Source organism: Topomyia yanbarensis, chromosome 1 (assembly GCF_030247195.1).
Source record: "Topomyia yanbarensis strain Yona2022 chromosome 1, ASM3024719v1, whole genome shotgun sequence".
NCBI classification, from domain to species: domain Eukaryota; kingdom Metazoa; phylum Arthropoda; class Insecta; order Diptera; family Culicidae; genus Topomyia; species Topomyia yanbarensis.
The window spans coordinates 211,329,435-211,345,374 of NC_080670.1; the positions used below are offsets into that span (position 1 = coordinate 211,329,435).

The 15,940-nt window shown below is 41.6% G+C and overlaps 2 protein-coding genes across 6 annotated transcripts in view; one reads left to right on the plus strand and one right to left on the minus strand.

Annotated features, from left to right (window-relative positions):
- Nucleotides 1-731: 731 nt before the first annotated feature.
- LOC131691179 (probable alpha-aspartyl dipeptidase) lies at nucleotides 732-2,765 on the plus strand. Of its 4 annotated transcripts, none has more exons than XM_058977406.1 (3): nucleotides 732-925; nucleotides 1,918-2,047; nucleotides 2,106-2,765. In XM_058977406.1, exons 2-3 carry the CDS (start codon nucleotides 1,932-1,934, stop codon nucleotides 2,725-2,727), a joined length of 738 nt encoding a protein of 245 aa, XP_058833389.1. In that variant the 5' UTR covers nucleotides 732-925; nucleotides 1,918-1,931; the 3' UTR covers nucleotides 2,728-2,765. The 4 variants fall into 4 exon arrangements, with proteins under 4 accessions (XP_058833389.1, XP_058833370.1, XP_058833380.1 ...); XM_058977387.1 differs by having other exon boundaries at nucleotides 732-921; XM_058977397.1 differs by having other exon boundaries at nucleotides 732-917.
- A 300-nt stretch (nucleotides 2,766-3,065) lies between these two features.
- The window catches only part of LOC131691198 (protein scalloped), a 294,222-nt gene continuing 281,347 nt past the window's right edge, over nucleotides 3,066-15,940 (minus strand). For both annotated transcript variants that reach the window (XM_058977434.1, XM_058977426.1), the window contains one exon: nucleotides 3,066-15,904. In XM_058977434.1, the coding sequence (XP_058833417.1) occupies nucleotides 15,791-15,904 (114 nt within the window). In that variant the 3' untranslated portion in view covers nucleotides 3,066-15,790. The remainder of the gene's footprint in view (nucleotides 15,905-15,940) is intronic.

Below are 15,940 nucleotides of genomic sequence, written 5' to 3' on the forward strand. Positions count from 1 at the left end.
AGGCACCGACGCAGTCTGCCCATGCTTTAGAAATACCTACAGAAGCAAGTTGTCAAATCATATAAATCTAAAATATTCAACGTGCGTGCCAATAAAACATAAGCAGTTGCATCGGTACCGATGAAAATATTTTATAGCATGAAAAATTGACCCACACCCCATTCAGCTCGTGAACGCAACGCAGAGACAAATATAAAAATAAATCCACTAAGTGGTCAATATATCATCGTTCGTAAAACATATACCTAGACAAAAACCTACATACGTACTTCATCACATGTATTTAGTCTGCTTCAGACTAATTTCCCTATTTTATTGATACCAACGTCAACTAACGCACAGACATTGATAGTTATATTCAATCCAAGCCCAAATTAACCGATTACATCGCAAATCATCGTATTTTCATCCCATGCAGCACTTGAACAGTAGTGAATCCAAATCGCATCACGTGTTCTCTTGTCTTGACTTAGAGCGAAAAAATGCCTACGATTTTATAACATGAATAATCTAGATAGACCCCTCGAGAGAAAATTATGGCAAAGTACGCAGCCCTCTTATGAAATAAACATTCAATGCTGAACGAACCGTTCTACGTGGGACCTATTTCGGACGATTTTGCAACCTTTTTGTTGGACATGGATCAGCTTTCATACTGGGCGCTAAACTGACAGTAGAGTACATCAAATCCATCGCGAATGCTGTCAAATTAAAATTTTAATACTTTTGTGTTTGTGTCATTCTTATCATTTTACTCCTTAGCATTGTTATTGCTCTTCTTTTCATGCATTGTTCACGAGCGGTCTTATCTACACCAGTATTATTCCGCTCTTAAAAACCAATAAATCGAAAAAGTGAAAGCTTTATCAGCTGTTAGCCGATTCAAGGGCTTTAGTCGAAGTTTGTTCTTTGGATCGGTAGGTAGGTGAATGTTTGTTACTGAAATAATCCTGTTCCACTTCGTGAATACTTTCCTTAGATTTTCGGTGCAAAATAGAAGTCGTGAGTTAAAGTGACTAAATGTTTTTAAGAAAAATGCGGGACATGCACAAGAAACCTATTGAAGATGTACGTTTCCCAGCTGTTTGCACAATTTTTATTAGACTGAAAAATTTCCCAAACATTCATGAGCTGTCTTAGAACGAGCAAAAGAGAACATTTTGAAATAAGGCAAATTTTCCCCACAGGAGAAAATTGGGTGAAGCCAATTTTAAAGGGCCTACAGCTTTTTTTTCCTTCGTTGGGTACATTAACCACTGCGACCAATGTTCTGATCTATTGTGGTAGCCTACAGCGTAATCCGCCTCTAAGTTAATTTCGGATTCTGATGAGACGAAGTCGAAACGAAAATGACAAAGTGAAAATGCAAATTATATGCTTCGTAAAAGCCGATTTAATGCGATTAAAGTGAAACTACGTTATCAAAAGTATTTAAGCAGATTGTTGCATTTCCATTGAAATGTATAAAAATCTATAACGTTGAACGGATGGCTTCCGACCTTATTCAGTCCTGTACGTGGCACGTACTTAACAAGAACTACTGATCACTGCTTTCTGAAGCACAATCTAAATCCCTGTGATTTTCAAAATTTCAAATCAAAAAGAATATTTTATATTAGTAAAATTTTAAGCTTAAAAATGCAACAGGAATGTTAAAAAGAGAATTCATTCAATAGAAAATGAGCACCTTGAACTTGCAGGCAGCCTAAGTATTCAACAAAAGCATCTGTGAATAGAATCTAACATTCCATTAACACCCAATTGAAGGCTGTAATCCGTCTATCGTCACTATCGAATTGCACGTGTAATGCAATACGTTCGTTCGTGTCCCAGTTTCAATTGTGATGTTGAGCATCAACCAGAGCAGAATGATTTGTCTCATTATTTCATGCGCTTTTATTTTTGTTCTACCCTTAGATTCCACGGAATCTATGAACAACTTGTTAAAAATGAGTCCACGCCAACTCTTCCTCATGTCCTCGTCGGTTGTCCACGGTTACGAGTACCTGCAACATGCGGAGAATGACATGAGCGCATACCTCAAGAAGTAAGTAGAGCTTCACAATTGTCAAAACCATCAATTTTAATCAATATTTTTCCACCAGAAATAACGTCAACAAAGTACTGTTCATACCCTACGCCCTAACTAGTCACGACAGCTACACGGAGAAGGTAGGCACGGTACTGAAAAGGTGGGGTTTCGACTACGAAGGTATCCATCGTGCCGCGGACCCGGTCCGAGCAGTGAACGAAGCCCAAGCGATCTACATTGGCGGTGGTAACACATTTCTCCTGCTTAAATCTCTGTACGACGAAGCACTGATCGAACCTATTCGCAATAGAGTGCTAAACCATTCCGTCCCGTACGTTGGCAGTTCGGCTGGGACGAATGTGGCAACGCGGAGTATTCACACCACGAACGACATGCCGATCATTTGTCCGCCTAGTTTTAATGCACTGGCACTGGTCCCGTTTAATATTAATCCACACTATCTGGATCCGGAGGTGGGTGGAACGCATAAAGGTGAAACGAGGGAGGAACGAATTTTGCAGTTTCACGAACTGAACGATGCTCCGGTGTTGGGATTGCGGGAAGGATCTACGCTGCTGGTGGATGGGGATCGTGCGACGTTGATTGGGTTGCGCCCGGCACGGCTCTTCTGGCGGGGAAGTGAACCGGAGGAGTTTCAAAGTGGAGCGGATTTGAGTTTTTTGTTGAAGGGGTGAGGTTTGGAGGGCTCTGGGAAGTGGAGTAAATTGGGGTTGTTGCCGTTAATGAGTTTTTGTTTTTTTCGCCGAAAGTCCAGTTTAATACAGACGAGGACAATGTTCCTCGGAAGGCACTGTCCGCGGTTGTTTATTGTCAGCCTCAGTGCACAAAGCCTACTCAGATCTCCTTCGACTTGTTCGAAACACCCTGCTCGCTATACTGTCTCAGTAGAATCATTTCTTTGTCCTATTTCTACCGCTTTCTGACATGACTAGCCCATCGCGAACGCCTAACTTCAGATTTGGCTTTCGAAGAAACATTCACTCACTCGTCCACTCAATCGTCTAACACGACCTAGTTTTCAAGAATTTTTCACCTGTTTATTCAACTTATTTCACTTTTCTCAAACTCCCGCGTTGGGGGGTTCGTGACGCAGCGATCCGTTTTGAAATATCGGAATTCTCAACTTCATCAATTGTCTTACTTACTTAGCTAGTTTCTTTTATCCTGCGTTTTTTTGCTTCTCTTCTCTTTCTCTCTCGTAGTGTATTCATAATCGTTTGTGTTTCTTCTTTTTAAATCTGGTTTGTTTTATTCATGTCCTTAGTTTGATTTCCTGTTTAAATGTTTCCCTTCGCCGTTTCAACATCTCGAAGGACGCACGGTTTTCATCCGACTGAAATCACTTTCGTGATTCGATACTGTTATGTAAATGTACTGTTTTTCACGCAAACGAAGTCCGTATTTGATAAATTATGTCTTCTATTGTTTTGCTGTATGGGTATATTTTGATTGGTTTTTTTTATTATTTCACGTGTGTAGTTTGGGTGTTTCTTTTTACCCCGGTAAAGGATAGTGTCTGCTGTAGATTTTTGTTTCTTTGCCGGTTTAACTTAATGCTGGGTTGCTTATTTCTGTTACTTAAAGATTTATTGAATTACGCTGTCCTCTCTTGTTCAAACTTATCATGTTTTACTGTCTATTGCTGCGCGTATAGTTGTAGCTATGTATTTTTTTACTTTTTTCTTACGGCGAAACAGGTATTACAGAATATACACATTAAACACTTTTTACTCTTGATTTCTCATTAAAAAAACTATAGTTGAGAACAAAGTTGAAAACCGGAGAGAATGATTGTTTCTTTTTTTTACTATAGATAAGCTTACACATTAGCTAAAAAAGATTTACTTTCCTGTCTCTTACCTAAACGAACATTTTCTGTTTTTTTAATATTTTTCACAACTTTTGCACTATTTACACTGTCTCTCTGTTTTAACTCGCAGTAGTTTTTCTCTTTCTTCTTTCGTATATCGGCGTCTGTGTCTCGCAATCTCGGTAGAAATTTACAGTTTTCGTTATCTCGCGCTACTGGTCAAATTGCTTTTCTCCTGCTACCTTCTCTCTCTCTCTCTCTCTCTCTCTCTCTCTCTCTCTCTATCTCTGTTCCGGTTTTTGGACCTCATTCTTCACAGAAGATGAAGCTCTTTTAGTTTCGTTTTGTCTAGTATGTTTAGGGGTTGTGTGTATTTTGTTTCTCTTTCATATTCTCAATGGTTCCATGATTATTTGTCTCGATTACATTGGTTTTTTTCAAGTTTAATTTCTGAATAGTACGAACAAAAGAAGCACGATTTTTGAATCGTTTGCAAAATTTCATCTGCTGCTTCCCTTTTTTTTACTCTTGTTTATAATAATGCATTTGACTAACTAGGAGATCAAAATGAATTATTCCTTTAAACATATCTTCATCTCAATATATTTTTTCTTCTTCTTCAGATTTTAACTCTCGCGAAAAAAATAAAAATAACCCTTCGCTATATCATTTCTAATATCTCGGACTCGACACGCTTGTCGTTTCACCTCTTCCCTTCTGTCTCTAATGAGCGGGGTTCAACAACAAAAAAAATCTCTTCAGCTTACAAGCTAATCATTAATTAAATTTAAAATAAATAAACTGAACGAAAAATAAGAAATCCAGCTTTTTCTCTGTGTTAAACTAATTACTAGTGCTTTTCCCCACGGTTTTTTTTCTTCTCTTTTCTGTTTCTACTAGCTAAGTATTGGCATTTCGTTTTTAAATTTATTACCGCCGCTCGCTATTATTAAAAAATAAACTCTTCAGATAGTTTTTTTTCTCGTGTTTTAGATGTATGATTTGTACAAAGTTTCCTTCTTTTCTCCGGCTTTTACCATCTGCACCAACCACCAATGACAATTCCAATGGGACGAGAACAGAAACGGGGGTGTAAAAAGCGCAGAGGATTTGTTTTATAAACAAACAAATAATGGCTTAATTCGTGGGGTTTTTTTTTTCTCAAAGTACGTTCCTGTGTCTGTGGGTAATGTATTATATCGCGCGATCGAGTAGAACTAATAATTAAAGCATTTTTTTCTCGATTTTTTGTGTTGAGTAATTGTATGCGGCGTGGCTCCCTCGAATCGGTGGCGACGACGCCATATTGCACACAAACCGGTCGAATTGCTGCAGTGTGACGGAGTTGTTAACCAGTTTTAGTGTACTCCCAAAAAAGCAAAACGTTTGCTCCCTTCTTTCTATTAAACAAAGGGAGAGGGAAAATCTCTTGCTGCGGGATTTAAACCTAATTATGCACTCTTCCAAAAACTATAAAGATTACAATTACAAATAGAATAAAACAAACGAAAAACTAGGTTTCATGGACGTTATTGAGTTGTTCTGCTTCAGATGCTGTCAGTTTTCTTCCCCAACGCGAGCAGAAACCGTCCAACAAAAATGCTGCGGAATCGTTCGATGCGGGTTCCTATGTTGAACGGGTTGTCGAGCGGCGACGTCCCATACATCGCTGCACAGTGAAGGACGTTCGTTGGATGATTTTTCTTTACAGGGTTGCTTGGATGTTTTGGTGTCAGTTTAGTTTTTCACGCTGTGCTATAATGACGGGCAACATTGTTTTGTTCGTAATAGTGAACTGAGAAGAGAGGAAATCACGCGTGTTTTTTGTAAACGGCCAATAAGCATTCTGTCAAAATTGACTTTGAGTGAAAATTCCAGACAAACCGTAACTCGTCGAGACTGGATGCTAACATTTTATGAAAGAGAAAAGTTTTCTCTTTCGTTTACTGCTGTGATTTATAATCGGCGATTATTCGTTTTTCTAGAATTTCCTCCCAAAGTGTATTTTAACAGCATGATTATTTGCCCTTTAAAAAAAACGCGAGAAATCTACTCTGATACCTAAATAAAAAGATAAAGTACGTGTATGTGTGAGAAAAAACATGTGTATCGAATTTTGGTCCTGTTTTTCGACAAGAATGTACGTTTAGATTTCTGAGTACTCTTTCGTAATATTTTCGCGTGTGTGAAGCTGATTTGTGTCGGTCCGCGGACTACAAGTGATGTGAGTGTTTTTGACAAAATTTACGACTAATGCGCGTCGGTAAAGATGACGGCCGGTGCCACGAAGAAAAAAATCTAGAGAAAATTTTCAATAGGACGTAAGTAACATTGAGAGTCTCTTATTGTTTACTTTCTTTTTCGTTTATTTCGACGTCATTACAACACTTTGCACTAATTTTCCAGTACATATCGACAAGCCGACGGTTTTTACTAGAACATTATGCAAAGAGTAGAGTAGTAAATGTTAAAATGGCCGAGAAATGAATAGAAGAGAAAGACCCCAAAGGGAATCTCTCATTGTTACTTACGTCCTATTGAAAATTTTCTCTAGAAATAGTCCCGTGAAAAGTGGTTTCGCTATTAAAAATTATAATCCAAGACAAAAAACCATCAGAAAAGTGAAATTCTGCCCATTAGACACAAGCGTAATTTCTAAAGACAAATCCCAAAAACAAGAGAGGCAAACATGACCTTGCACTCGCAGAACCCGCCATAAATCGAGAGGGTATCAAAATATCAAACCATAAATCTTTAATTCCAATAGGTGCACAAGCGAGCTCAAAATTAGTGATACTTGTAGATGATCTCTGTCTGGAGCCACTGAAGCACGACGAAACCATTCTAAATCACTTCGCTGCAGTAGAGAAGGTCTTGGTAGAATCAGCCTTCAATTGATGCAGAGAGAGATGAACAAAAGTGACAAGTTTCAAAACAAGTTGAAGCTAGTTGGTAAGTAAACGCTTCCCAACTATCAAAAATCTATCTTGCATCAACTTTCGAACGGAAATGTACAGCTTTGTAGGAAGTTTGAACACAAAAGAACAAAGTGCGCCGGAAAAAAGGCAGGATACTCGGAAAAGAGTACCAGCCGAATGTGAGGGCCACTCCCTTATAAGTCAACTGTAAACAAGTAGGAAATGATGGACACAAAAGTCCAAAATCGTTTTGCGAGTTTGGACCTTGCTTTCGCGGAAATGACCGACTTTCCATCAGCTCAGACTGTAATTGTTGCAACGACATTTTATTAGCAAGGGACTGAAAGGTGTGAAGTATATCTTTCAATATTAAAAGCCATAGTACTCAAGGGTGTTAGAAATTAGTATGCCATGGGAATTCAAAAAAAAATATGATTATAGCTAAGATTTGCTTTATAGCAGACTTGATCGCAGGAGGCGTTTTCCGAAAAATATAAGAACATTTTCATTAAAAATTGTACACGTGGTCGAAGTAGAAGCAAATATAGTTTATACGCCGAACCAGTCTTTTTTTCCTCATTTTCCAAGTGCCCCGTACTAAGCAGAGCTGTCTCTGTTGCTGTCGCTAACATTGGTCCTTCGTACCCTCCAGGTGAGCCGTACAAACCGGACATAGTCCCTGTTGCTGTCGCCAACAAAGGGAGAGCAAGAAGTTGAAGGAGGAAAGTATAGAAAAGCAGAGTTTCCCGACGACTTAACCCTTTGTCTTCTTCGTACACTGGTACTGTTGAATTGGTCTACCTCATATTGGCTTACCTACATCCAGTCAACGTATGTAAGGATGATATAGAAAAAAAATTCGCACTATCACTCCTAAAAGGAGACATGGTTATAGAAACGGACTAACGCTCACCATGCTTCGTGTAGCCCGAACTTCCACGCATGTAACCGTGAGAAACTTCTACGCAGTCTTATTGACCAGTTCGACTTGATCCTACTTAATGACAGTATCCCAACAATGATCAACTTCCCGGGCGAAAGGAATTCAGTAAACGATCTCACGTTTACAACGGGATTGGCGAGAAAATCAAGCCGGCGCTAATCTATTCCGACAAAAAGTTAGTGTCGGTTTCTGATGAGGCGAAGCCGAAACGCAACTGTGTAAGAAATAAGGTTTTGTGCCCTCAAGTTCAAAGACTGGTTTTACCAACAAATTTTCACCCTGGTGAGAAATTTTGGTGTTTACCAAATTTTCCTCCTTAGGGTGAAATATAGCGTAGTGAACAGCATCAAACCGCAATGCGTCTACTGACCAGAAAAAATGGTATCACTAATCGAAGAAGTAGTAAAAACTTCATCCAACAGCTCATCTTTAACAATAATAGGGTTCTTTCAAGCCTTGGTGGACGGGAGAAATTGACTGGAATCCAGTTCAAACTTTATCCTACTCCACGAGAAGAGTGTCCAATTCAAAAAAAGGGTAGAGAAAGACAAAACGCTGTTACGTAAAGGAACTGACCAGAAATATCGACAAGTCTACAACGGCCAGGCAGCTTTGGAATCTAGTCAAAGGAGTTGACACAGCACTCACTGATAAACACAAAAAGTTGATCGACCAATACAGCAACCGGTGGTGATTACCGACAAGGTGGGGTCCGACCAGGTGGCCCTAAAGAACGATGTTATTTTGCACGATCTGAGTCAAAGGAAAAGTCACTCTACACCGGGTTCTAATGGTTTGTCGCGTACAGTGCTCAAACAACTGATCTCGGAGATAAAAGAAAAAAAAAACATACGAAATGGTGAGCTGAGTGCTCGTGTTTTAAGAAATATCAGAGTCGCCATAATTCTGAGGAGACAAGCCCAATCCCTAGGAAAGCTAGAGAATCGAGCTAACTAAATAACATGCGAACCATAACCCTAATGAATAGGGAAATCGGGATCATTAACAGAACTAGCGAAAATGAAACAACTACTACCAGAGCTCTCATCCGGATTCAGGAAGCTTGTATTGGTATCAACATTCATCAAACTACACTCTTTCTATGATACTAAGACGCGTACAACTCGGTAAACGCTATAATTCTACTGAAGACCTTGGCCAATACCAAGACCTTGGCCAATACCGATACCCGAGAAACGAACCACATGACTACACGAACACCTAAGGAACCGCAAAACAGTGTAGAAAACAGAGTCCTGCCATGGTCCAGATGCAATGATCACGCAGCTGGAGTGGAATGAACTGGAGACTTGACTTCAGATGCAAAATCCAACGCTTGACGAAGGACTCGATCTCGTCAGAAGACCATGTGCCTGTTTCGAACAATGCTGAGATATCCGTGATGCACTCGTTGAAAAACTCGCTTCTGATAGGGCTGGGAATTGTTTGCCGAAAAGAACGTATTCTTGAACTATAAACAGGCTTTGGGTCTTCCAGAACAGCTGCAAGCTCTTCCACTAGTTACACCGAAGCAATTATATAGTCTGCCTTCGGTTTCAAGCTACTCAGTAGAACAAACTCATCGATTCTGTAGCGTATACGTTTAAATTCCGTACAAGATCTAAGAGTAAGCATGAATCTAGCGTTAGCAATAGTGTAGACAGTCTTTGCAATTAATGTCTTCACCGGCTGACTGTAATCGCCAATCACTAAGCCCCCCGTATGACAACAAGTCAATGTCACGTCAGTTCAGTGGAAACAAAAATGTTGCCAACACCACCACATAAATGCGAGCAAACCAGAGCAGAACGGAAACGGCAGAATTCTACTGGGACTGTGCTGGTGACAAGGCAGTAAGCAGACGTCACATTCCGCCTCGAGGATCGGCCGCATTTTCATCCAGTCGAGGAAAAAACTCGAGCAAACGCGAAGTTGGCCGAGTATTTTGGCAGAAAATTCACTTCTCCGCGAGAAGCGCGCAGCGAAGAGACAACCTATCGATGTCGGTTTCAATCGGCGACGGAGCCACACGGAAAACGTCGGGACGACCTACAACAGTAGGTGAGCAATTTCGGTGAGAGTAAAACCTAACATTTGAGCCGGAACGAAAAGCAATATGTAACGATTGTAAATTTCAGACGGAAAGCTGTCATCTCCACGAGGAGAACATAACCTAAAAGACAGTTGACTGAGTTCGAATTTATGCTGTAGCAGCTCCATTCCAAGAAGCATTCAGACGACGGCGAAAGTCAAATCTAGCGTGGATCGAACAAAAATCGGTGAAGGTAATAGTCCGAGTCAGAGTGAAAAAGCTATGCGCTAATTATTGCCATTATAGAAATCGAACATTCCCGTAAGGAACGCACGACAAGCAGTACATCAGGTCAAGTTCGGGTTCGATCTCGTAAGACAGCACTATTGTCGGAAGAATTGAGGCTACTGCACAAGGTATTTATAACCATTGACAAATGCGCACAACAATGATATGCAATCTCAGTTTCCACCGTTATAAACAGATTGATTCGCGCTTTCCGTGCTCAGAGCTAATTGCGAAGAGGAAATCTCCAATAGAACGGAACAACGAAACTAGGATCGTCCAGGTGAAGGACGTGGCCGGTAGGACGAATTCCTGAAACTCTCCGAAGTCGGAAGTTCGCAACAAAAAACCTTCCAGTGGGAAGTGAGTAAAAGCACACGATTACATGTATTCCCGTGAGAACTGAAACTGTTGTTTTGTCAGGGTTTTTTTAGTTGCCAGACTCAGCGGAAACGGCGAAGGAGTAATTTTCTTCTGCTACACGCAGTGCACACTACGAGGCAACGGTTTTGTCTGCTAAACAGAACGGAGACAGTGACAAAGGGAGGTTCTCCAGCTGGAATGGAAGCCATCACGGAGCGACTGAGAAACACAACAGTGTCAGTTGCACCACCGGATCGATCGCCAAGCAAAGGAAAATCGCCGTAGAAGTTTTCCGTCGAAGAGCCACGGTGTCGGTATTTGTCAAGGAGGTGGAAATGTTACGGGGGACTGAAAGATCTCAATGGGTTGGCTTAGATGGCACCGGAAGGCTATGCAAGTCAGGATGGGCCCATCATACGTGAGTAGTAGTAGTAGTAGCTAGGAAGTTAAAACATTAATGGTTGAGCAGGAGGGTGTTGAATAAATGTAATAAGTGCAGATTTGGGTTCATGTTTTGTTGGTTGCGTTCATGAGTTTCGGCCTGCAGAGCGGGTACCCAAAGCATTCCAGCTTAGGGGGAGAAACCGAACAATTCTTTGACGAGTATTGTTTGGATTGCGATCGTGCTCAGCTCGAATATTGCCGAAAACAACAATGTCGTCGAAAGGAGATTCCGCTCCAAACAAATCACCAATCATGTTATCGATCACTTCTTGTAAAGTCCTTGGAGTCGACTTCACTCCTCGAGGAAGGTGACAATCACGCGTCCCTGGAGTCGACTTCACTCCCGCTTGTATTTGAAGAGAGCTCTTTGTGGATGTTAATCGTCACCAGCTTTTGTGAATCCTCTTCGACCTCCGACCATCCAGCACGCTGTTCTACTGACTACCGCCCAGTTTCTCAAAAATCTTATTGGGTGCTCGTAGGGAAAATTTATCCCAGTTCCGAGAAATCTACTTATTCAATAACGCCAAGATTCTGCCGGCTTTTTTAGTTTCTACTCAACCAATCGTTGTAAGTGAAACGACACGGGCCTTCTGGATTTGAATACCAGTTTCCCACACGGTTGAAGAAAAAGCTGTACCTTTCTGCTTGTGCATCGTCTAAAGACCTTCTTGAAAAACTGCTGTATGTGTCCGATTTCCCATCGGGACGCCACGCAGATCAAAGATATCCATAAGATCGACGGTGAATCCGTTTGCCGGCGTCACTAAGCACGCCAGGTTCCATCTTTACTCTGAATGTGACAGCAAAACTGATGCAGAATTCCCTGACTCGAAAAAGCTCTCTGAAGACTCTCTGAAGAGCCACTTTGAAAGGGACTCGGGCCATTGAAAATCACACAGATTACGGGATGGGAAGAAAGCATCAAGTATGTCAAGTAACCTGTTAGTGCATACTACGGGAGCCGGACTGGTTTTTGGTCATTCCTAAGCTTCTCAAGCTTCGCGTTTGGTTGTAGTGGTTTCGACGCTTGCATACATCCCTCCATCTCAAATCACTTCAAGAGGCAATAATCAGCGTGTCTTGCTGCCAGTCACATTCGATGCGTAATCCCAGAAAGTGATGTAGCTCATTAAGATCTGTCCTCGCAAATTCGACAGATAATCTCGGCTTGATGTGCTCCAGGGTCTTCAACGAGTTTTAAGCTAGAAGTGTATCATCCACGTACAAGACAACGTAGATGTCTATCTTCTTCGTCAAAATGTATAAGCAATTCACAGCTGTCATACTGGGTACGTTGGAATCCAAGCTTCAATACACAATGGCTAAACTGAACATTTCAGCTTCGCGGGGCCTGCTTCAGCCTATATATTGAATTCTGGCAGTTGACGCATGCAAATTCCCTCCATAAGGACACCGTTTTTGGCTGATGGTGCAGACATCCATTTAATGTAGATTCATATCTAGCTTAACAGTCTCTGCTAGCAATGTTCTCGCAGTACTCATCCGAACTACTGGTGCATGTTTCCTCATAATCAAAACCAGGTCGTTGCGAGCACGAAGCCGATCCTAGTGCTATATTATCACCTGGACAATGTAACTCCGCTTGCACAGTACTGCTGCTCGTACATGGTTTTTGATTATATATGTATGATCCGATTCATATGCTCTGTAACGCCGTTTTGTTGCGACGTACAGGGCGCAATTGTTTCCATTACAATACCGGCTTTTTCGCAGAACACCTGAAACTCTATGTTATATTTCACCCTAAGGAGGAAAATTTGGTAAAAAATTGCGTCAAGCCGGCGCTAATCTATTCCGACAATAAGTTAGTGTCGGTTTCTGATGAGGCGAAGCCGAAACGCAACTAAGTACACACAGAAAAAAAAATATTGGTAAAAGTAAGAGTATTCCGCTCTTAGCAAAAAACAACCAACGCCAACTATTAGGTTGAAAGTAAAACTATTAAATTAATCAAGAATAATAATCAAAGTAAAAGTTTTCCTTTCAATCAAATGAAGAATAGTACTCAAAACAAGAGTTTTATTTTTAAACTAAGAGTATGCGTTGGTTGTTTTTTGCTAAGAGTTAAAAACTCTTATTTTTACCAACATTTTTTTTCTGTGTGTATGACCTGAAACTCGTAATTTACTTACTAGCCTCCGTTGTCGAAAGGGATTCGAGCTGGCCATCACTCAAAATAGGCAACCGCGTCAAGTATTGTTTGCGTGCTTCGAATATGTCATTTTTAGTCTTAAGGCTACGTACATTTTTCCCCTATTCCACGCTTCTGGCTTAAATGTTCCACATACAGCCATGTGCAACAGCTCCCTTTCATGCACAATATGCACACATTTTCGTCCACTTTCAGATCTTCCAGCTCAACATCTTCCACCTTTCTGGCAAGCACTAGCTTCTGCAAGCCAGTATTTCCGAGGTTATCATCTCTACGGTGATACAAAAACACCCGATTTAAGGAAACTGAAACGAGAAACTATGTATCCGACGATTACAAGTCCGAACAGTTTTGATTTTCGGGATGCAGTACGGACCCCGTGATCCGTTTTCACAGAAAACAAGTTGATCGTTAAATCATGAAAGTACATAACCTCATAAACAACGCAACGTATCGTCTTGTTACTCACGCTCACCAGCATCCTTACTTCGCCAGCGTAATGACTGATGAGCTTCTGCCCAGATATTGCCACACTGATAATAACCTGTTGTTCTAACTTGTACAGCTTCTTCTACTCTACTATGCTTCCGGACGCTCCACTATAAAGAATCCACCGAAAATCATCTTTATCAGCATCGTCGGTAGTCAAAAATGCCTTATCATAGTCAGCATCAGCAATGTTGACCATTTCCTTATTTCTCTTCCTCTGTTTGCTGGAATCCATCCCTGCTTTGTTTCCGAATAAGAATTCCGATTAAAATTACACTTCCGACAGACTTTACTTCAACCGCGTGATTGTCACCTTCCTCGCGAAAATTTTTTTCGCGATGGAAAAATGTTGCCATTCCAACCAGCCTACTACGATACCCACCTTGGCAGGAAAGCGAGCTTTGTGGTTGACCCTTTAGAAACATTTGACAAACGACGGACGAATTGAGTGTTGGACAGTAGACTGATGTGTCGATTGGTCGATTTTATAATATCCATGGGGAAAGCTTCAATATCGCCTAGCAAGGACCCTCCGTTTATCCAATGAAGAACGGCATCCAAAATGGGTCTCGTGTTGGACAATTTTCAAATAATTTTTTTAATGAGTTTTGTCTAAACAAAAGTCATCGAACATATTACGAATAAGACGATGTTGGCCGCCATCAAAAGCACACAGCCTTGGTACTACATATCGTTACCCAACTTGATCTACTGTTTCAAACCGACTTCGCAGCCGATTCAAAGGGTATAGGACAATTGCACGAACAGTGCTACGGTCTTACTGGTCACTGTACATCCTGGTCGACGTGTAAAAATCTGAACACTCTTTGTCGCCCGACAAAAATTTGACAACACACTGAAGACTGACTTATCGGCGAAAAACATCGAAATCGACACAAGCAGCTGCTTTATTAGGCCGTGACCCAACTATCGCATGCTCCAGCGTCCGCTTCTCTCTCTGTCTTCTCATTATCTGTGTTCATTATTCTGTTGCCTAAATATTTACAACTGCTCTCATGGTCCATTGTTTTACGCTTCCGGAGAAACCACAGAACACGGGTGTAATAGTTTCTCGGGAAACAGTATGGCTAACGCTTGTTATTTGTTTTATGGCAAACTGCCTCCCCCATATTCTACTAAACCAAATCCAATAATTTCCACCTGGTGTTCGCTGAGATCAATGCTGATTGTTGTTTATATGTGTGTGAGTGTTTGTGTTGAGAGTGGTTCATTCGCGTGGGTTTGCTTCCCACCCGTCACTAATACTACCACGAAGAGGAAACAAAACAAAGCAGAACAAATAGGCGTGTGCATCTTCGTTCGAAGAGCCTAATTTTTACAGTTTTCCGTAACTTTCTACACAGATCTCCCCTTTCCTTAACTTGTTTCTTGTTTTTTTTTGTTTCTTTGTAATATAGGCACTGTTTTTTCTTCTTAAAATTTAGTTTCTCGATTTTTGTTTTGTTTCCGTTCACTGAGAGCTACGAAATTGGAGGTCAACCTGAAGAGAACCGAAACGTAAGAGGTTGTTAGACCAGACCACAACACCCACTTGATTAATCGTGGTACATTTCTATAGCAGAAGAGGTGTGTACAGGTGCAATACTCTCGAACCAGGTTGGAGATCCTGTTCAGAAAATCAGCCGCTTAGTCGCCACTCTCGATTAACGCAACCGATGTTGTTGTTGTTGTTGTTGTACCGATTGGCTCGAGCTCGAGCTGAGTCTGCTGCTGCACAATGGCAGCAGCCACCGTCCGGTAATCCTCCCCGCCGATAAATTCCTGCTTTACCGACTTGCATACGGCGGCAGCTGCTGCCGCAGCCATTAGACTACTGTACTGGTGGTGTTGGTGGTGGTGGTGATGATGCTCATGGGAGTCCACCGGCGGGAGTACGGACGAGCCCTGCTCGGAATCAGTAGCCGTTGTGGAAACCCCGGCAATCACTAGCTGCTCCTGTTGTAGGCCACCATCATCACCCATTCCTAGCCCGAGAGCTGCTGCTGCTGCTGACTGGTCATCGGTAATGGTCGGTATTGCAATGCTGTCTACATTGCCGACACCTGCTTCTACTCCCCTGTTATCGTTACGGTTACTGCTAGCGTTATTGTTATTGTTACTATCGTTACCGTTATTGTAGCTAGTGTTTCTAAGATTACTTAACATTAGACTGCTACCGCTGCTTCTGCTGCTGCTGTCAACAGCAGTTTGGCTCTGAAGTGGCTGCTGCTGATTGTGGTGGCTAGCAGCGGTAAGGGACGCGGTGCTGATCTCATGCTATTCCTTCACCAGACGGTAGATGTGGTGCTGGGCGCCATGCTCCGACGTGGACACCTCAAACACAAATGCCACACAGAGCAGCGTCTCGTCGGTTTCCTTGTTGGAGATGACCTAGGGTAGAAATGAGAAAATAACTTAGCATTGCTA

Bases quoted from the DNA above. Each gene is read 5' to 3' on its own strand.
- LOC131691179 (XM_058977406.1), top strand. From the start codon at position 1,932: ATGAACAACTTGTTAAAAATGAGTCCACGCCAACTCTTCCTCATGTCC. The intron at 2,048-2,105 runs GTAAGTAGAGCT...TTTTTCCACCAG, and splicing joins ATGAGCGCATACCTCAAGAA to AAATAACGTCAACAAAGTAC.